Source organism: Pyrgilauda ruficollis, unplaced genomic scaffold (genome assembly GCF_017590135.1).
Source record: "Pyrgilauda ruficollis isolate IOZ18807 unplaced genomic scaffold, ASM1759013v1 scaffold122, whole genome shotgun sequence".
In the NCBI taxonomy this organism is placed as follows: Eukaryota; Metazoa; Chordata; class Aves; order Passeriformes; family Passeridae; genus Pyrgilauda; species Pyrgilauda ruficollis.
The window spans coordinates 600,997-621,751 of NW_024510544.1; the positions used below are offsets into that span (position 1 = coordinate 600,997).

Consider the following 20,755-nt stretch of genomic DNA (forward strand, 5'->3'; position numbering starts at 1 on the left):
CTGGGCTGGTCCCAGGGCAGCCTGGTGCCTGTGTGAGGAGCTTGGAGCTCAGACAAAGGGCTTGTAGGGCTTTTTCTGGGCAGAAAGCCCGGCCTAGGAGGGATTTTGTGTTCTGAGAGAAAATCCTTGGGCATCCTTGGGCAAAGCCCCCGAGTGTGAGGTGAGGGGTGGTAGGAACGCTCCTGAGCTCCACGGTGCAAACAGGAGAGGAGGTTTACAGATGGGTAATGTGTTCTGTCTGCCTACAGGCTTCTCCCAGCAGTGGTGGTAAGAGCAGGCAGAGTTCTTTTCCAAATACTTCTGAATTTTCTTGAAGAAGAGGGCAATCCTCATGCTCAAATACTGGTGAGGCAGATGTAAACAAATGGAGCTCATATTACCCTGTGCACTGATTTCTGTCCTGTAGACTGAAGGGACTCACTCCCCCATCTCCCTTGTTTCCAGAAAGGGACTGGGGATGGCATGTCACATCTGGTTTTACCTGCATGCTGCAGGAGCAAGGAGCCTGTGCAGCCTGGCTGCAGTGCTGCTCCCACAGCTGCAGGAATTTGCAGCACGGCTCCGAGGCTGCAGCAGCTCTGCAGCCTGGGCAGCTGCAGCCGGGGATGCTCTGTGCTCCCTTCCCAGGGACAGCCCTGCCCTGCTGGAGCTGCAGCCACACGTGTGCTCTGCAGCCTCCAAACGCCTGGAACACGTCTCCATGTGGTTCCTGTGATTGGCAGCTCCTGGAATCAGCAGGGAATCAGCAGGGAAGCTGCTTCATGGTTTTCTGGAGGGTTTTTGAGCAGTGCTTTAAGCCAAGACACCTTTCTCTCTGTGTGTGTGTGTGTGTGTGTGTGTGTATATATATATATTTAAGCAATACCATGTTTGCATTTTCTAGCATTTTCTCTCTTTTCATCCTCCCCAGTAAGACATTTCCTAGGGTTTGAGAGTGCCCTGCTGCTGTTGTGGTTTCTTAGCTCTCAAACCCAACCTTCCAGGGGATCTTTCTTCCCAGGGCCGTGTCAGGATCCCAGGGAATAGAGGATCCTGCCCTGATCTTTTGGTGCAAATCTTTTCAGGTCTGAGACACTGTGCTGGGGCTGCTGTGAAAAATGAGCATTCCAGCAAATCTCCTGAGGCTGTGGAGAGCTGCTGGGCTCAGGGCTCTGCCTCCTGCCTTCCGAGGGGTTTGTGTCCTTCCCTTCTCCCAGGACAGGTCTCCCCAGACCCCTGCAGTGGAGCTGGCCCTGAAGGAGAGCTTAGGGCCAGGAAACCCTCCTGCATTATGCAGTAAGGAATGGGAAAGGTTAATCTTTCCTTCTTGTTGTGTACAAATGGCTTGGGATGTTTGTAGCCAACCAGTGGGATTTGATAACTTTATTACCCAAATAATGAGATTTACAAATTAACTGTCTAATTAGCAACCTGGGAAAGCTGCTGCTCGTGCTGGGGCTTCTAAACTGACAGAGACATGGGCTGAAACTGCTGAGGAGTGATGACAGCAGGAGGGGAAGATCTCTGCAGCCTCCTCACATCCACTGGGCAGGTCACGTTTAGGAGCTGAGACAGGACAGCTGGCACGGGATCCTGCTCCTGATTGACCCTGTTGGCCCTGTTTTCCTTGTGCACGGATGGAGCACTCAGCTGAGCACGGGGAAGTGTTCCAGTGGACCCTTGGAGGCAGAGGGAGCAAAGCCCCCCTGCGCTGGGGCACAGAGCTCTGCTTGGCCTTGCAAGGGAGGTGTTCTGCCTGCCCACCTGCCCCTGGATTATCCTTGCACGGATTAGAATCACAGAACCTTGGAGTGCTTTGGGTGGGAAGGGACCTCAGAGCCCACCCAGTGCCACCCTGCCATGGCAGGGACACCTCCCACTGTCCCAGGCTGCTCCCAGCCCTGTCCTGCCAGGGATGGCCTTTAAGGTCCCTTCCACCCAAACCGTTCCATGGCACGTTCAGCCTGGTGGGCTCTGGATTCCCCTGCAGAGCTGGAATGGTCCCAGCTCCCCTGGGAAGCTCCCAGCCTCTGGCAGCAGCGCCCGTGCTCGGGGTGTCACGGAGTTTGTACACACACTTCAGGAGAAATCCCTGCTAATAGAGTTCTAATTTCTTCCTTCCTGCCTCCCAGATGCTTCTGTCTCCATATACAAATGACAGAAATGGTGAGCAATGCTTTCAAGAAAATGTTTGTTTGTTTGACTCAGAAAAGCAAGTGAGAGGTCCTGCGAGGAGAGAGCTCTTGGCAGCTGTTCTGCCTCTAAAACCTTCTGGGTTTGTTTTTGTTCACAATGGAAAATGTGAAAAGGAAAATGAATTTACAGCTGGATGTGGCAGGGCACAAAGAGGGGATTGTGAGGTTCATGGCTGATGTCACTTGCCTTTTCCTTGTTCCTTAGGAAAAATCCCATGTTCCTGCACCTGGAACCTGCTCCGCTCTTGCACAGCTCAGTTTGGTTCTGTGCTCTGTTCCAAACCTCAGTCCCTGCTCCTCCTCTTGCAGAGGCTTTCATTCAGTGTGACTGCAGCTCTTGGGGAAGGATGTGTTGGATGGGAGAGCCCTGGGGCAGAGCAGAGAGGCACAGGGCTGCTTGCTGGGCTCCTGGAGCTGAGCTCCCATCAAGGGCAGGCTGAGCACCCCTGGGGCTGGATGTGCAGGTGGCCAGGCCAGCCCTGCAGCCAGGAGGGGACAGAGGTGACACGGCTGCGAGGTGCTGCCTGTGCTCCCCAGCCTGGGGAGCCCAGCAGTGCTGCCACCTCCAGCTGCAGGGTCAGAGGGGCTGGCATCCTTGGAGGGGGGTCTGGGCCACCAGCTGAAGTTACCTCCAGTGACAAATGATTCTTTGGGGTCTGTCACTGAAGGCAAGGCGCTTATTTGGCATTTGGGGGAAAAAAACCAGCCTTGAAATGCAGAGCTTTGGCTGCACAAAGTGCAGAAACAGCGCTGGCGACTTCAGGCAGGCACGTGCTGCGAGGCTTTGGTGGGGATGGGGGTTCAGCTCTGGGTGCTGCTGCCTGGAAGCCTGGGCAGTGGCAGTGGGATTGGCTTCCCTGTGCCTCCCAGAAGGGCAAGGCTGGCACTGACGTGTGTGAGGGGAGGAAGACGTGCGTGTCTGCTGGTCTGGCAAACGGAGGCTGGGGAGATGCTGGAGAAAAGCAGAGCTGTGGGAGGAAAATTGCCCACCTGTTCCCTTGGGTACAATCTTCCATTTTTGGCCACATGCACTTTTCAGCTCAGATACCACGAACGCCAGATTCTCCCTCTTTTTATTCCCAGCAGTGACCTCAGAGCGTGTGCCACGAGTGACAATGAGCTCAGAGGAACAGAATTGTTCCCAGCCCTCCTCTGACGTTCGCTCAACACTTTGTTCCGCTGAGTTTTACCAAAACACCTGCTCTGGCTGGGGATATTCCATCAGGGTTAGAAACCTGTCACGGCTTTGCTTAAAAACCCTGCTGGCTCTGCTCAGGAATCCACGTGCCCGTGGCTTGTTGTGCTGCCCCTTGGCTCTCGTGACCCTGACCCTGTCCCTGTGTTCTCTCTGCAGTTTGCTGCTTCGTGGTGCACAAGAGGTGCCATGAGTTCGTCACCTTCTCCTGCCCCGGTGCTGACAAGGGCCCTGCCTCGGATGTAAGTACAGGGGCTGGGCTGGCTGGGCTGCACAGCACTGCAGGGGATGCTGCTCCGCTCCCGGGGCTCAGGGCACCCCAGGCTCGCTGTGTCACGGTTTATGGGATGGTGTAGGTCAGAAAAGCCCCCAGGAACCATCAAGCCCAACCATTCCCCAGCACTTCCGAGGTCACCACCACCCCACATCCCCACGTGCCACATCCACGTGGCTTTTAAATCCCTTCAGGGACTGGGATTCTGTAGTTGTGGGGACTCGCTCGGGTTTCTGGGATACTTAAAACACCCAAACCATTGACCCAGTAACTTGTGCTCAGCAGAGCAGAGGGAACACACGGGGAGCAGAGATTTCCCTTTGGGCTGAGCCTGCAGCCCTGCCCCGATGCCCTTCTGTCCCTGCTGTCAGAAGAGCCCCCCAGCCCCTGCTAGCCGAGTCCCCAGCTCGTTTCCCCGAGGATTTCTTCCCCATGGATCCCCTGGCTCGGGGCAGGGAGCTGGGGAGCCCGGCTCTGCCAGCACCACTCAGGTCTGTCTGGCAGGTTCTGGCTTTTTCCGTGGAAACTGGCTAATTTGGGGAACTGCTGGGGGAGAGGAGCTCAAATTGGGGAAACGACGGAGCACCACAGCTCTCACCCTTAAAAATAGCAGCGGTGGGAGCAGGCGGCGCGGCAGGCTGCGGGAGGAGGAGGCTGAGCACGCCTGGTGTCCCAAAACGGGGCTGTGCCAGGGCACGCAGGGCTGGGGGCCAGCTTCTCGGGGGGCAGCAGCACTTGGTGAGGGTTCTTCTGGTGCCTGTTCCCCCTCCCCAGCCCTGCTGTCTGCCCAGCCTCCTGGGCAGCCACGGCCCTCCCAGGGGGAGCTGGCAGGGTGGCACTGCTGTCACCCAGGGGACAGCAGCCCCCGAGGGCTTCCTGTGCCAGGGACCAGCAGGGACTGCCGGTGGAGGTGGGGCAGGAGCTGCTGCCTGCCTGGAGCCAGGGAGTGAGGCTGAGGATGGGCTGGGATCCCGGGAGCAGCCCTGCTCCCTCCCATGGCACTGCCAGGGTCTGTGCTGGGAGCAGGGGTCTGTGCCATGAACAGGGGTCTGTGCCAGGAGCAGGGGTCTGTGCCAGGGGCAGGTGTCTGTGCCAGGGGCAGGGGTCTGTGCTGTATGCCACCGTGGCACCGTGTGGCACTGACACCGTGTGCCACTGTGGCACCGTGTGGCACTGACACCATGTGGCACTGACACCATGGGGCACTGTGGCACCGTGTGGCACTGACAGCGTGTGGCACTATGGCACCGTGTGGCACTGACAGCGTGTGCCACTGTGGCACCGTGTGGCACTGACACCATGTGGCACTGACACCATGTGGCACTGACACCATGGGGCACTGTGGCACCGTGTGGCACTCACCATGGGGCACTGTGGCACCGTGTGGCACTGACACCGTGTGCCACTGTGGCACCGTGTGGCACTGACACCATGTGGCACTGACACCATGTGGCACTGACACCATGGGGCACTGTGGCACCGTGTGGCACTGACAGCGTGTGGCACTATGGCACCGTGTGGCACTGACAGCGTGTGCCACTGTGGCACCGTGTGGCACTGACACCATGTGGCACTGACACCATGTGGCACTGACAGCATGTGCCACTGTGGCACCGTGTGGCACCGCGGGGTTCCCTGCAGCTCTGGCACCCTCTCTCTCTGTCCCCTGTCAGCTCACACGCACACGGACAGTGGCAGTGAGTGCCCTGGCACAGCCTGGCGCTGTGACCCGCCGCGGGTCAGTGTCACCCCCAGATCTGTGCCTTGGTGGGCACTGAGGTCCCTGGGTGTGCCCGGCTGGAGTCTGGCTGGCGAGGCTGCAGTGCAGGGCAGGGAGCTACAGAGCCCCAGCCGGGCAGGGCATGCTGGGGGGCACCAGCCCACGGCTCAGGGTGGCCCTGGCACACCTGGGCAGTGCCAGGGCACTGCTGGGGCACCTGGGCACTGCTGGGACACTGCTGGGGCACTGCTGGGCACCTGGGCACTGCCAGGACACCTGGGCACTGCTGGGGCACCTGGACACTGCTGGGGCACTGCCGGGGCACTGCCAGGACACCTGGGCACTGCCAGGGCACGCTCTCCTGTCCCCTCTGGGGCTGGCCTGCACGTTTTGCCGTCCCTGGCAGCAGCCCTGCCCGGGCAGTGGCACGGGGGCAGTCAGGACCCTCGGGCAGGGGTGCCAGCTGCTCCGAGCAGCAGCTCTGGGTGACGCTGGGCAGCCCCTGCCAGGGAGGGGAAGGGTCTGGATGAAATTGTCCCAAGTGCAGCAGACCCCACTCCACAGCAGGGCTGGGTGAGGCCCGTGGTCACGTTCCCTGTCACTCGCTGCTGTCCCCGGGGCAGCCCTGGCACCATGGCACGGGCAGCAGGCAGGTAAAGCTGCCCAGCACTGCTCGTTAACCCTTTAATGCATCTGAAAATGAAGGTGGGATGCAGTTCTTGGGACGAAGGCAGGGAGAAAATGGCCCTTTTAGAGCTTTTTTTGTCCTCTTTTTTTAATTTTCTTTTATTTCTCTTCAGCAAAGGCCACCAGAGCCCCTCGGGTCTGTCCCTGCCCCTCTGGCAGGGCTGTCACTGGGGGATGCAGGCAGGGCGAGCTTCCTTCCTCCTGCACCATCACTCTTGCTCTTCCAGCAGCATAATTATGTCTCTAATATATCATATTTGCAATTATATAATCACATCATCCTGAAGGAGCTTTGACTCAGGAGAGGAAGGGCTGCTTCAGCACCCAGTGATGCCTCGCCGGCCTCAGGGCTGGCCAGGGCCAGGGGCTGTGCTGTGGAAATCTGGAATTTCCCTGTTTTCCCTGCCGTGAGCCACCTGCACTGCTGGCAGACCTGGTGCCATCAGGCTCTGCTGCCCCCAGGGCTGGTTTTGGTGACTCCTCCGCGAAGATGAGTGTCCAGTGAGCCCCTCAGGAAGGAGATGATGGCATGGCAGGAGTCAGAGCCGCAGCGGGCTCGTCCTGCCCTGGCCCTGCTGAGCTGGGCAGGGAGGGCAGGGATGCTGCAGCCCGGGCTGGGGCTGTGCTGGGAGCCCAGAGCTGCTCTTCCCTGCGGCCTAGACCTGGAGCCAAGGATGAAAAATGTGTTAAAAATATCTTCTGACTTCGCTCCTTGAGCTGTGTGCCTTCACAGTGCTGCAGAATTGAGGAGAAAACCATTTTGTACCTGCGGAGTGCTTGTGGTGTGCCTGGAAGTTCCCAGTTTAACAAATGGGTAATTACTGGACTAGAGCTGTGCACTGGGAGCTCAGGGGGGCTGGAGGGGCTGGAGGCTGGTGTGTGCACAGAGAACCTGGGGAGCAGGGAAATGTCAGAGCCTGTCTCTGCTGAGTGCTCCCACCTTGGTGTTTCTGTTTGAGCTGCTTGTGTTTGAAGCTCCTTGAGGAGAGTGGGAGTGTGGCTGTGTGTTTAACCTTGGCAAGGCTGCCGAGCAGGAGCTTCCATCTGGGAGAGAGGACTAATTACACATGATAGTGTCTCCAAGCAGGGGAAAAAAATGAAAGATTAATTGCTTCTTGCAGCAGGGAGTGAAGCAGCGGAACCACTGGTGCTGCAGACACGGGGCTGTGTTTGTGCTGCACAGCTCTGCAGGCAGGACCTGGGTTCCACACTGGTGTCCTGTGCTCCTGGGGTCTCTCCTGAAGGGTGAGGAGGGGCTGGCAGCCCAAAGCCCCCTCCCTGTGTGTGCCTGACCCCCAGCGAGGTCTGCAGGACCCAGAGTCAGCCTGTGTAATGTATTCCAGTTGGCAAACCTAATTATAGCTGGAGCCATTAGTAGAATGCATAATTATTTAAATTGTAGGCAAAATAATCATTAAAATGACCTTCTTTGCACGATCCTGTTAAAGGTCATCTAATCAGGATGTGCTAATAAATATCAGAGTTGCTCTGGGAAGGTAAGGGGCCAGTGTAGCTACATTTCACTTTTGTGTGTGAATTGGCCCCGTTGGTGGCTGGGGCAGAGGGCCTCAGGAAGGATTCCAGGAAGGATTCCAGGAAGGATTCCAGGAAGGATTTCTCCATGGAAAGGGCTCCATGCTGTGCCCCCTCTCCCCCCGGTGCTGTCCCCCAGCCCAGGACCCCAGTCCCTGCTCACAGCTCCTTCTGGGCTGGGCTGGCCAGAGCTCTGGCAAACCCTCACAACCTTCCTGCAACTTGCTGCTTTCTGTTGTCCTGCTAATTAACTTCTCCAGCTCTCTGCCGTGCCATCTGCCCCTGGAGCAGGGCACCTGCTCGCCGCTGACAGTTCCCGTGGGATGAAGATGTCTCTGCCTTGCTCCCTCCCAGCACCTTCTGCTGCTTGCCCGGCCCCAGCAGAGCCCTCTCTTCCTCCTGCCAGGCTGCCGAGGCTCCAGCCCAGTGCCTGAGCAGCTCTGCCCTCCTGGGCTCGGGGCTGGGCAGGGGCTGTGAGCCCTGGAGGGGCTGCAGAGGGTAGGGGGCTCCTGCAGTGCCAGGCCTGGGGCTGAGCTGGGTTTGTGCCTCCCTGGGATGCTGAGCTGGGTTTGTGCCCCCCTGGGAGGGGCTGAGCTGGGTTTGTTCCTCCCTTTGTGGGGCTGAGCTGGGTTTGTGCCTCCCTGGGGCAGGATGAGCTGGGTTTGTGCCTCCCTTTGTGGGGCTGAGCTGGGTTTGTGCCTCCCTGGGATGCTGAGCTGGGTTTGTGCATCTCTGGGATGCTGAGCTGGGTTTGTGCCTCCCTGGGATGCTGAGCTGGGTTTGTGCCTCCCTGGGAGGGGCTGAGCTGGGTTTGTGCCTCCCTGGGATGCTGAGCTGGGTTTGTGCCTCCCTGGGATGTTGAGCTGGGTTTGTGCCTCCCTGGGAGGGGCTGAGCTGGGTTTGTGCCTCCCTGGGATGCTGAGCTGGGTTTGTGCCTCCCTGGGATGCTGAGCTGGGTTTGTGCCTCCCTGGGAAGTTGAGCTGGGTTTGTTCCTCCCTTTGTGGGGCTGAGCTGGGTTTGTGCCTCCCTGGGATGCTGAGCTGGGTTTGTGCCTCCCTGGGATGTTGAGCTGGGTTTGTGCTCCCTGGGAGGGGCTGAGCTGGGTTTGTGCCTCCCTGGGAGGGATGAGCTGGGTTTGTGCCCCCCTGGGATGCTGAGCTGCATTTGTGCCTCCCTTTGTGGGGCTGAGCTGGGTGGCACAGCCAGTGCCCACCCGGGGGGCACAGTCCTGCAGCAGGGAGCAGTTTGGGGCTCTCGGTGCAGTGCCACAGCTGCAGGCTGCAGGGAAGGTGCCGTGGGAGCCCCCACTCGTGGAGGTGCAGTGACACCTCTCCCAGGGCCAGTGTGAGTTCCCAAACACGTCGGGAGGATGCTGAGATGCAAACGGCTCCGGCAGAGCAGCTGAGCTTGGCTCGGAGAGGGAGGCTGCTCTGTTTGGTGCTGGCAGCACAGCCAGAGGAGAGGGACTGCCACCCCCAGCCCAGCCGTGTCCCTGTGCAGCTTCTGAGACAGGGTGGTCTCTGTCAGGAGGGTGTGTGTGCCGGGGCAGGCTGTGTTTGACACGGGAGCAGCCCCAGTGCCCCTGGCTGCTGCCCCCTCCCCAGGAGCTGCCCCATCCTGCACAGCCCTGTGCCCTGGGAGCACTGCAGGCTGCAGGAGAGCACTTCTGCTGCCACCCAGTGCTGCAGCCATGCCCAGGTGCCCCTGTGGCCGGCAGGCTGGGGCAGGAGTGGGGTGGCAGAAAGGATGCTCCAGAACCCTGGAGCCCAGGGACTTTAAAGGCCACCAAGTCCCACAGGCCTGCTGGAGCCCCAAACCTGTTTTCTCTGGTGAGTAACCTCCTCTGGGCACTGTCTGGGATTTCTTGTGGCTCTTGTCACGGACACAGACCCGTCGCCCTCGCTCCCTGCTCCCGACCTGCCTCGTGTGCCTTTTGCTGGTTTCTCACCAAAGGTGCTTTCCCAGCCCGTGCGGGCAGGTGGGCACGGCCAGGGCAGCAGCCCCCCCAGCAGGGCTGCTCCCTGTCCCTGGTGGGTGTCCCTAAGAACGACCTGCACAGTGGCACGGTGCCACCTGAGCTGTCACGCTGCCAGCCCTGGCCCTGCCAGCCCTGGCCCTGCCTCCTGCCAGCCATGCTGTCCCTGGAGGGGAAGCCAGACCACTTGTGTCTGCTGTGAGCTGCTCCCTGCACACCGAGGGGATTTTCCACACGGGAAATGTGGGGATCAAATGCGAGGTTCTGGGTTTATGTCCCTGCCAGGGTTTGTTCAGTGCAGGCAGTAAGCTGTGGCTGTGTTGTATTTGTTGTTATGCTGTTTAAATCACTATGAAATTCACTTTAAAATGGTCTCTTCACATGAACTGTGCTAATTCTTCTTCAGCAGAGATAATTTAAAGCTTTCTTTGCAATGAGACGGGGAAAGCAGCAGCCCCTAATCTTGAAGGCAAAGCTGTGTGTTCTGTCAAACGCAGCAAATGTGAGTGCAGAGGTTTCAAACGCCCTTGGCTGTCGGTGTGGGTCCAGCTGCCCCTTCCCCAGGCTCTGCTGCAGGAGATTTGGAGCTCCAGCTGCTCTGGGCACCTGTGCCAGCGCCTGCCCACCTCACAGGGAGGAATTTGTTTCTTGTTTAGGGGAGATTTGGAGCTCCAGCTGCTCTGGGCACCTGTGCCAGGGCCTGCCCACCCTGCCAGGGAGGAATTTTTTGTTGTTTAGACAGGGAAACAGGAGAAACTTCAGATGCAGCCAGTCAGGGATGGGATATGGCAGGGGGTGCTGGCTCTGCAGCAGCACTGATGGGATGGGATGGGAAGGGAAGGGAAGGGAAGGGAAGGGAAGGGAAGGGAAGGGAAGGGAAGGGCCTCACCATGCTCTGGCTCTGCTCATGGCAATTTCCAGCTCCAAAGCAAGCTGCTCCTGCCCCGTTCTTCAGGCTGGCTCAGCGCTGGTGGGGGAGGAGAAGAGCCTTTTCTTTTCTTGGCAAACTTCTTTTTAACCACTCTTGTTCTAAGTCTCAGCATCTGCATACGCAGTGTTCTCGTCAGTCCTGTCTCCGTGGTACAAAAATAGTCTCTGTGCAGCAGCTCAGCCCTGCTCAGAATGATCCCCAGGATTGCCACTTGCTGGCACTTTCTGAGGTGCCAGCAGCCCCTCTGAGCCAGAGCCCAGCAGCTCCAGCACCCTGTTAGCCTCTGGCTCTGCCCTGGGGTGTCGCTGCCTCAGAGCAGGGCTGGCAGCACCAGGGCAGGGTGCTGCTTCGGGGAGCCCAGCCTGCTTTGACTCTGCTTTTCCAGCCCTGGCTTCTCGAACTCTGGCTCCCAGTGGGAATTCAGCATCCTTCACACGGAGTGGGAGCTGCCTCCTTTAGCACAAAGCTCGTGTTTTTATGAATGACTGACGCTCTCGCTTGCCTGAGCAGTTGTCTCTGCTCCTGGAGGGAGTGCAGCAGCTCGGGGGTGTCCCTGTGGCACCCCCCGTGTCCCCTGCCCTGCCTGGCTGCCTGAGGCAGGGCTGCTGTGCCTGGGGGCTCTGCAGGATGCAGGGCTGGGCACGCAGAGAGCTCCTCTCTCCCAGGACACCGGCTGGGGAGTCAGGATCACGGCGTGGTTTGGCTTGGAACTTTCCAGACCGCCTCAAGGTTCAGTCCCAGCTGCCTGCCCTGAGTCTCATGGGGGGAAACTCCCCCCGCCTCCTGTTCTAGCCTAAAATCCAGGCTTAATTTCTCTGCTCTCCTGTAAATGGCTGAGGACTGCAAAAGGCTCTCAGGCCTGTGGTCACTGGCAGAAGTGGCAGCTCGGGGTGTCCAGAGGACAGGCTGGGTGTGACCCCTGCTCCCCTCAGCCTCCCCTGCCACTCTCCAGCTGGAGCCCTGCTGGGAGCTGTGTCTGCAAGCAGTTTCCTCGGGGTAAAAGGTGAGATTTTCCAGTTCCAGTGCCTGTACTGATCCCTGGCACGGCACAGGCCGAGCTAAAGGAAGCTCTGTTGGTTTTCCCCCTCCAGGTGCCACTGGGGTTATCTGTGGTGCTGAGCACTAGAGCAGAGTGTTGGTGATTGATGCAGCTGGAAGCTCCAATGCAACAGTGCTGGGAAATGAATTCCGGGGGGATGGAATGTATTGGCAGTGATGTTATAGCTTGCTTCTGATTCCACTCTTTATTTATTTATTTACTCCGCTCGTGGTGCCCTGAAAAGGTGTCTTTGCTAAAGCCTGGGCAGCTTTCCAGGCCATTAAAAAGCTGCTCAGCTCGAATGACAGAGCCAGGAGCTGAGCCTCTTCCCTAACCCTTAAACAATTAAGGTGAGCTGAAACCAAGCTGCTCCTGCTGGAGCCTTCCCCTGGCCTGTGCTGCCCCCGGGGTGTGAGCCCCAGCAGCCCCCCCTGCCCAGCCCTGCTCCAGGCTCCCCCCAGCTCCCAGGATTGTTCTCTCCTGCCCAGAACATGCCAAGAAAGGCCAAACCCTTGCTCTGCCTCGGTGCTTTGTTCCAGTGCTGGGCTCTGTCTCCCTGCTGTTTCTTCTGGAAGTTTTCTCTGGCACAGGTGCCCAGAGCAGCTGTGGCTGCCCCTGCATCCCTGGCAGTGCCAGGGCCAGGCTGGACAGGGCTTGGGGCACCCTGGGGCAGTGGGAGGTGTCCCTGCCATGGCAGGGGTGGCACTGGGTGGGATTTAGGTTCCTTCCCAACCCTTTATGATCCCACAATTTGGGTTTGTTTGGCACTAACTCCTCTTGACCCTTGCTGGAGCCCAGGAGTTTGCCCAGTGCCTGCACCAGGGATGAAGGGATAAACTGGGCTCTGCTGGGTCTGCACCCTCTGCTGCTGGGCAAAAATCTGCCCTTGCTTGTAAGAAAGCTCAAAATATTAAAGCATCCCCTAAGCAGCTTGAATGCCTGGAGTGTGAGGGGAGGGCTGGCACCAGAGCACAAGAGATGTTCCCTGGGCAGGCTTAATACAGATGGAATCTCAGGTGGCTTTTCCTGCTCTGCGTGGAAGCTGGGCAGTGTCCAGCCCTCCTGTTGGTTCCTACCTGCCGCTTTCACCTGGTGTTTTCCGTGCTAAGACTGAGTTATTGAAAAACAGTAAATCCCCAGCCAAGCCAGTGCCTTGCTTTTTCATTGTTATGGCAACACAGATGAAGAGGAATAAAGCTGGATCCTGGTGGTTGCTGGAAGAGGTCCCCACGAGTCGGTGGCAGTTGACTGAAGTCCATTAGCAGCACCTCCAGAGCCAGCTGGCACTTGGAATGGGCAGAGCAGGGGTGCCTTGCCAACGCTGGATGCGAGTTCATAATCTCTGTCCTTTGTTTTCCCCCCAGGATCCCCGGAGCAAACACAAATTTAAAATCCACACGTACTCCAGCCCCACCTTCTGTGACCACTGCGGGTCGTTGCTCTACGGGCTCATTCACCAGGGGATGAAATGTGACAGTAAGTGACTGACGGGAGGGGGCTCGGGCACCTCAGGATCAGGGGCTGCAGCCAAGAGCCCGTGCCCTGTGCCAGCAGTGTGGAGCTGCAGGGCTCTGAGTGCCCGAGGGACACGAGTGGGCACCTCCTCACCCGCTGTGGGGCTGCTGCGGGGAGAGGGGAGGGCGAGGCGCTGCCTTGGGGGGAGGCTCCCCGCACCCCTCTGCAGCAGCACCCCCCACACCCCTTTGTAGAGCACCCCCACATCGCCCACTGCAGCATCCCCCAAACTCCTCTCCAGGAGCACCCCCACAGCAGCATCCTTGTGGTACCCGCAGCATCCCCGCATCCCCCGTGCTCCACGGCATCCCCGCAGCATCCCCCGTGCCCCGCATCCCCCGTGCCCTGCGGCATCCCCGCAGCATCCCCGCGTCCCCCCGTGCCCCGCAGCCTCCCAGCCTCCCCGCAGCATCCCCACATCCCCCGTGCCCCGCAGCCTCCCCGCAGCATCCCCCGTGCCCCGCAGCCTCCCCGCAGCCTCTCCAGCGCTGGCTCCGAGTGACACCCTGTGGCCGAGCCACGCGGTGCCACCGCCAGCGCGGAATTGCTGCGCAGCGAGCGGAAAACGGGGGCTGGAAGCAGAGGGAAGGGATGGCATGGGTAATTTTCCAAGTTAATCCCGGGTGTTCCTATTTAAGGGGACTGGGACATGCAGCGTGTGCCGGTGGGAGCAGCGAGCTCGGCTGCTCCTTGCTCGGGGATGGGGAAGCTTGGCTGTCTGGGAACAGCTTATTCCTCAGAACCTTGGGAATGCTGCCAAGGGGAAGTGAGCCGCTTTAAAATGTAAATACTGATCTATGTATCTCTATAGATAGACAGATCTTCATGCCTCTCTCTGTGTACAGATACACGGGTAGTTTTTAATGCCCCTTTTGGGCTCCTGCTGGCTCCAGCTGAGCGCCCTGGGAGTGACAGGAGAGGATTTCAATGAATCAGCAGAACTCAAGCAGTTGAGCGAGGGCCCAGAGCCCTGGGGTCTGTCAGGCAGGGCAGAGCTGCTGGCAGCGGGCTCCTGTGGGTTCCCGAGCCCAGGCTCTGCGGAGCCCCCAGCTGCCCTTGAGGATCCATGCGCTCTGTGTCCCTCCCGCAGTCCCCCACACCAGCCCGGTTTGGGAGCAGGGCAGCTTGTCCCCGCGCCCTGCTCGGTGCTGGCAGGGCGCTGAGTGTCCCCTGGTGTCCCACAGCCTGCATGATGAACGTGCACAAGCGCTGCGTGATGAACGTGCCCAGCCTGTGCGGGACGGACCACACGGAGCGCCGCGGCCGCATCTACATCCGCGCCGACATCGACAAGGACGTGCTCACCGTCGTAGGTATGTCACCGTGGCGCTTCACAAAAAACCCTTCGCTAGGATTTTCCCCTCCTGAGCAGCTGAAGGCCTCGGGAAAGAAATGCAAACAATAACTGTCTGCTGCTGTGGAATGCAACAGGTGCAGCTGGGGTTGGTGCGTGCTGGTTGTTTCTGATTAAGAGCCAGTCACAGATGCAGCTGCATCGGACCCTGAGAGTCACAAGATTTTGTTATTCTAGTCTACTCTTGTTCTTTCAAGCCTTCTGATGAATTCTTTTCTCTCTGTTCTTTTAGTATAGTTTAATGTAGTATCTTAATATAATATATATCATAATATAATAAACCAGCCTTCTGAAACACGGAGTCAAGCGTCGCGTCTCCGCACGTGGGGAGTTACCAACACAGGTACGTGCTGCCAGGGGCTGCCAGTGCCTACTGCCAGCAGCCAGGAGCCCTGCAAAGCAGGACAAGGCTTTGAGCCCCTCTGGCAAAGCCTGGCTGGGACTCCAGGGCTCCGTGTGTTGATGGCACTTCCAGGCACAGACTTTACAAAGCGGTTTTTGAGTGATGTTGAATTTCAGCATCTGCAGGACCCTTGGGAGGGTGTGGTTTGTGCCAGGGATCAGGATTATCCCGTCTCTAGAGGCTTTTGCCACCTGGATTTTGAGCTCCTGGGAGATAATGCTTCCCCATTACAAGCCCCCCACAGCACACTGAGCCCCGTTCCTGTGGAGCCCCTTGTCCCCAGCGCGGGCTGTGGCTCTGGGGGCTGCTGGAGCAGGGCCAGCGGGTGGCTGGCTGTGGGCACGGCAGTGACATCCCTGCAGGGCTGAGCTGCCGGGCTGGCAGGAGGCTCTGCCCACGCGGGGAGCAGGCAGCCCCGGCAGAGCTGTCGCGGTTATTCCCGGATGAGGCAAAGCCAGGGGTGTGAAGTGCCCCCCGCGTGGGTGGGGAGCCCGGCTGGGACACCCGTGGCAGCACCGGATCCTTCTCCATCCTCCCCCGCGCTGCTGGCTCCGGTCCCACATCCTGGCGCAGCCGGAGGAGCCGTGACACGCCCGGGGTTCGCGCTGTGGGATGGCGTTGGCTCCGGGGGATCCCGCGGTGCTCCTCGCCGCTCTGATGGGGGCTCGTCCCCCCGATAGGCACCAGGAGCGTCCTCAGGAAAAATATCAAGTTGTTGAAAGTGTTAATGAGAAACTGAAAAAAGTTGTGGAGGAGTTTGTTTTTTGTTGTATTTGTCCTCAAAGGAGAGCCTCAGTGAAGCAGCAGAGCTGTGTTTGCAGAAGTCCTGCTTCTGAGGCACTCCCTGAAGGCTGGACTCGGTGATCTTGGAGCTCTTAGTGATCTTGGAGGTCTTTTCCAGCCCTAATGACCCCGTGGCTCCCTCCAGCCTCCATCAGATGCCAGCGGGGTGCAGATCCCCCCCTGCTGCTGGCACCGCAGGCTCCCGGTGCCAGGGGCAGGGAGGGCTCCCCAGCCCCGCTCTGTGCAGCTGGATCCTCATCTCCGGCTGCCTTTGAAAGGCTGGTTTATTTCTGGCCCGTTCTGGAGGTGTTGGTGAAAACGTGTCAGCTGTTGGCTTTTCCAGAAAGGAAGGGAAGCGTGCTGAGCTCTCCAGAGCGGAGTGGGAGTGCTCTGGGAGAGGAGAGCCGGGCACTGCGGAGCTCAGGTGGGCACCCAGCCCTTGGCAGATGGAGCCACAGCCCGAGGCTGTGCTGGCACTGCTGGAGCACCTCCTGGAGCCCTGGGGCAGCTCTGGGCCCCCACAGCAGGGACACGAGGGACTGGAGCGTGGCCAGGGCAGGGAACAGGGCTGGAGAAGGAGCTGGACCTCCAGGAGTGCCTGGTGTGCCATGGGCTGTTGAGTGCCTGGTGTGCCCTGGGAGGTGCCTGGTGTGCCATGGGCAGTGCCCGATGTGCCTGGGCAGTGCCCGGTGTGCCTGGGCAGTGCCCGGTGTGCCGTGGAAGTGCCCGGTGTGCCGCACGAGGTGCCCGGTGTGCCGCACGAGGTGCCCGGTGTGCCAGGGAAGTGCCCAGTGTGCCCTGGGAAGGTGCCCGGTGTGCTGTGGAAGTGCCCGGTGTGCCGTGGGAGTGCCCGGTGTGCCGTGGAAGTGCCCGGTGTGCCCTGGGCAGTGCCCGGTGTGCCGTGGAAGTGCCCGGTGTGCCCTGGGCAGTGCCCGGTGTGCCATGGAAGTGCCCGGTGTGCCAGGGAAGTGCCCGGTGTGCCGTGGAAGTGCCCGGTGTGCCTGGGCAGTGCCCGGTGTGCCAGGGCAGTGCCCGGTGTGCCGCACGAGGTGCCCGGTGCCTGCAGGCGGCAGCACGGGCACGGCCAGCTCCGCTCCGCTTCTCCTGCGAGCTGACAAATCCGCCGGGGTTTGCCGGCTGCTCGTCAGCTCTGCGCCTTTCCCTGCCTTGCTCTGAGCTTTTCCCTTCTCTTTGTCAAGACGGTCTTTCCCTCCCGGTGGAAAACACAGATTTTCACAGAACCATCGAGTCCTGCAATGGTTTGGATTGGAAGGGACCTTAAAATTCATCTCTGAAGCTCGCTGTGCCAGAGCATCCCACTGCTCCTGGGCCAAGGGAGAGGGACAGGGAGGAGCAGAGGTTGAAGGGGGTGAGGAGGCAGGGCTGCAGGGTCTGTGCTGTGGCACTGGGCAATCTCCAGTGTGGCTTTTGCCATGTTCTGTGGGTGTGTGTCATGTGTGTGTGTCTGTGTGTGTGTGGAGCAGAGGGTGCCCGGTGTGTGTGTCTGTCTGTGCTTGTGTGTGTGTGTCGGTGTGGAGCAGAGGGGTGCCCTGTGTGTGTGTCTGTGCTGTCTGTCTGTGTGTCTGTCCGCACAGAGCCCAGGGTGCCCGGTGTGTCTGTGTCTGTCTGTCTGTCCGTGCGGAGCCCAGGGTGCCCGGTGTGTGTCTGTCTGTCTGTGTGTCTGTCTGTGTGTCTGTCTGTGTGGAGCCCAGGGTGCCCGGTGTGTGTCTGTCTGTCTGTCTGTGTGTCTGTCTGTGTGGAGCCCAGGGTGCCCGGTGCCCGTCCCCTCCCTCGGGGATGTCCCTTCCTTGTGCCGATGTCCCCGGCGGTTCCTGCCCGGCCGAGCCCCCCTGGCAGCCCCGAACCTCCCGGTGCTCCCGGAGCTTCCCTCTTTACCGACCTGACGAGGGAAAACAGTGGCCAAAACTGAAAGCAATTATGCTGATTAGATAAACGAGCTGGAAGTGCGTTAATTAATAATCACCGGCCGGGGCAGATGCAGCTGTAACGAGTCCTGTGCCTTTCCCATGGTATGAGCATGTGCAAATACATTCTCAGCAGAGCATTCACTAAGTGGTTTGACTCTCCAGGGTGTTAATGGGAGTGCTGGGTGCTGATGGAGTGCCCGGGATGCTGCGGGGGGAAGGTGAGTGCTGCAGGTCAGCCCGAGAGCCCTCCCCTCTCCAAAATCCCATCAGGAGCTGTGGATTCGAGGGCCAGGAGAGGTGATGGGCTGGGATGAGGGCGTGGAGCTCTGACCTTGCAGGGAGCCAGGCTCTGTAAGGGATTTTAGCTCATCCATAGAATCCTGGAATGGTTTTTTTAAAGACCATCCAGCCCTTGCCACGGGCGGCAGCACCTTCCCTTGGACCAGCTCCTCCAAGCCCTTGAAGCCCTCCAGGGCTGTGGCAGCCAGAGTTTCCCTGTGCCAGGGCCTTTTCCTTTGGGGGGCAGTGGGAAGCAGAGCTCGGGGGGCAGGGACAGCCCGTGGGAGCTGCCTGGAGAGCGGGCAGGAGCGGGATTGTTGGGGACTTTCTCTGCATTTCACATCACAGAGAACCCCGCCTGGCGGATTCAGGAAATCACTTGCTGGGGTTTGTTCATCCCGGGCATTGATCTTGCCTTTCCTTGAGAGCCTGGGAGCTGGGGAAAGGGCCTTGCCTTGCTGCCAGGGGCACAGAGAGCTCCTGGCCTGACCCCCAGCTCTGGGCGCGTGGCAGACCGAGCTGCTCCCCCTTTCCAGGGACACGTGGGTGTCTCTTCCCAAGCTCCGCAGTTCCAGCTGCCAGAGTCATTCAGAGATTTTGTCTGAACCCTTATTGAGAAGCAGTTGCGAACTTTGCAGAGTAAATCCAGGTGTCATTCACCCAGCTCTGCCTGCCGGGTCCCCAAGGCAGAGCGGTGACATCTCCTTCCCGCGGCAGTGGAGCCGTGTCCCCAGGCTGTGTGCCCAGCAGGGCACTGCCCCCTGAACCCCCTCTCCAACACGCCCAGGGCTTGCCAGCACCCCGTCCTGAGCCCACAGTGCCACCTCCTTGGCCACACTAGGAGCCCAGAGTGATTTAGGGCCTGCTTTAAATGCCATCATAATATTCTTACTCATCACTGTTAATAACGATGTTACTGCTTCTTAATGATGCACAAAACTGTCAGGATATGAGAGATATAAAACTATTTTACATCAGGTTTAACTGTCAAATAAATGCCATCGGTGTTGGCGAGGAGCACTTCTCCCCTGCCGTGAGGTATCGCTGCTGCGCCGCTCCAGCTTTCTATTTTTCCTTCACTTGATTGTTGATTTCTGCTTGAAAAGTCAGGAAGTTTCTTAAGGTCAAGCAGAAACATTTTGGTTTTTTTACATGAATAGATAAAATTATTCCCATTAATGAAATTTTGAGGCCTGCACGCTGAGATAATAACATGAGGTAATCAAATCTCATGCTTCAGGGCATAAACTGATTAACTGCGAGGGCCAGGACGGCTTCTCCCGCTCCTTAAAGAAGAGAAGGGCGGCCAGAGCAACAACACAGGGCTGTTCATCAGTGTGCAGGGGCTCTGCTGGCTTTGGGACACTGTGACATCATTGTGTGTCTCCTCCCGGAGAGGGGACACTGCCTGTGACAGCCCAGAGCCTCTGCCAGCCCTGGGCTCCTGCTGCTGCTCACGGGGGGGTCCTGGGGTGTTTCTGCTGCCCCTGGGGCAGGAGGAGGGGGTCAGCAGCGAGGACCACCCCATCCCCTGCCCTGGTGCTGCCAGCGGTGCCCTGTCACTGCCCACGGGCTGTCCCAGGGGCTCCCAGGGCAGGGGCACTGGGAACAGGTTCTCATTATTGTGTTAAAGCCAGCCAGGTGACAGGAGGAGCTCAGGTGGGGTGTGGGTTCAGCAGGGCACTGGGAACAGGTTCCCATGATCATTTTAAAGCCAGCCAGGTGACAGGAGGAGCTCAGGTGGGGTGTGGGTTCAGCAGGGCACTGGGAACAGGTTCCCATGATCATTTTAAAGCCAGCCAGGTGACAGGAGGAGCTCAGGTGGGGTGTGGGTTCAGCAGGGCACTGGGAACAGGTTCTCATTATCGTGTTAAAGCCAGCCAGGTGACAGGAGGAGCTCAGGGTAGGGGGTGTGGGTTCAGCAGGGCACTGGGAACAGGTTCCCATGATCGTTTTAAAGCCAGCCAGGTGACAGGAGGAGCTCAGGGTAGGGGGTGTGGGTTCAGCAGGGCACTGGGAGCATCGTTCCCCATGCCCTGCTGGCACAGGCAGCCCCAGAGGGGTGGCACTGGCTGGGCTGTAAGGTCCTTCTGAGCCAAACCACCCCAGGAGTCAGTGACTCTGTGACAGCATCCCCGGCTGCTGCCCCCCTGGGGATGGAGGGGCAGCCGTGCCTCCCCCTGCAGCACACTCACACCTCTCTGGCTCACAGGCTGCTCTCAGGGCTGCCACGTTTGATAAATGAGCTCGTTTATAAATGCAGACTTGAATTTTGGCTGCGAGTTCGATTCCATGGAGCTGGAAATTGGGCAGTGCTTTGGGAGGACAGCAGTAGATGGCAGATTCTGGGGCATTAATTTGCTTTTCAAAGCTCTGGTTCCCAGCCTCATCAGAAACTCCTTACTGGTGAGTTGGGAACTGGGCAATTGGTTTTGCTCTTCTGACCCTGGAAGTACCCTCTGTCATCCTGTGGTGCTGGAGCTGGAGTTCCTCCTCCTCCTCCTCCTCGGATTAGGGGGAAGCTGAGCCCCTGTGAGCCCCCAGCAGAGCTGCTGGTGGGATCTGCTGGGATTTCAGGCTGTTCCAAACACGGCAGGACCCCCTGTGCCTGATCCCTGGGGAGGGGGCTCTGCTCTGCCCTTCCTTGCAAACAGTTTTTCCCCAGGTTATGGCTTGGCTCCATCCTGACCCATCAGATTTCCCACCTCTGATATCTGTGCTCAGCCTGGGGGGAAGATAAGATCCTTCTCCTGGCAGACAGGCCTTTGTGGACTTAATCTGGGCGAAGAGACTCAGCTCAGCCTGGCTGTATTTAATTTGTCCAAGCTGCAATCCAATTAGAAGCAGCTGAGTCACCTCAGGTTTGCTCTTCCCGCTCTGCTCCTGCTTCCCGGAGGAGATGCTGGCCCCAGAGCCAGGCCACGCTGCCCAGTGGGCAAGGGATGGTGCCCGTGGGCATCCCCA

The 20,755-nt window shown here is 59.1% G+C and overlaps 1 protein-coding gene across 1 annotated transcript in view; it reads left to right on the forward strand.

The window, feature by feature from the left end:
* The window catches only part of PRKCB (protein kinase C beta), a 90,652-nt gene that overhangs the window by 33,992 nt on the left and 35,905 nt on the right, over positions 1 to 20,755 (forward strand). The window contains exons 3-5 of the mRNA XM_041490300.1: positions 3,529 to 3,611; positions 12,894 to 13,005; positions 14,229 to 14,357. Coding sequence (XP_041346234.1) covers positions 3,529 to 3,611; positions 12,894 to 13,005; positions 14,229 to 14,357 — 324 coding nt within the window. The remainder of the gene's footprint in view (positions 1 to 3,528; positions 3,612 to 12,893; positions 13,006 to 14,228; positions 14,358 to 20,755) is intronic.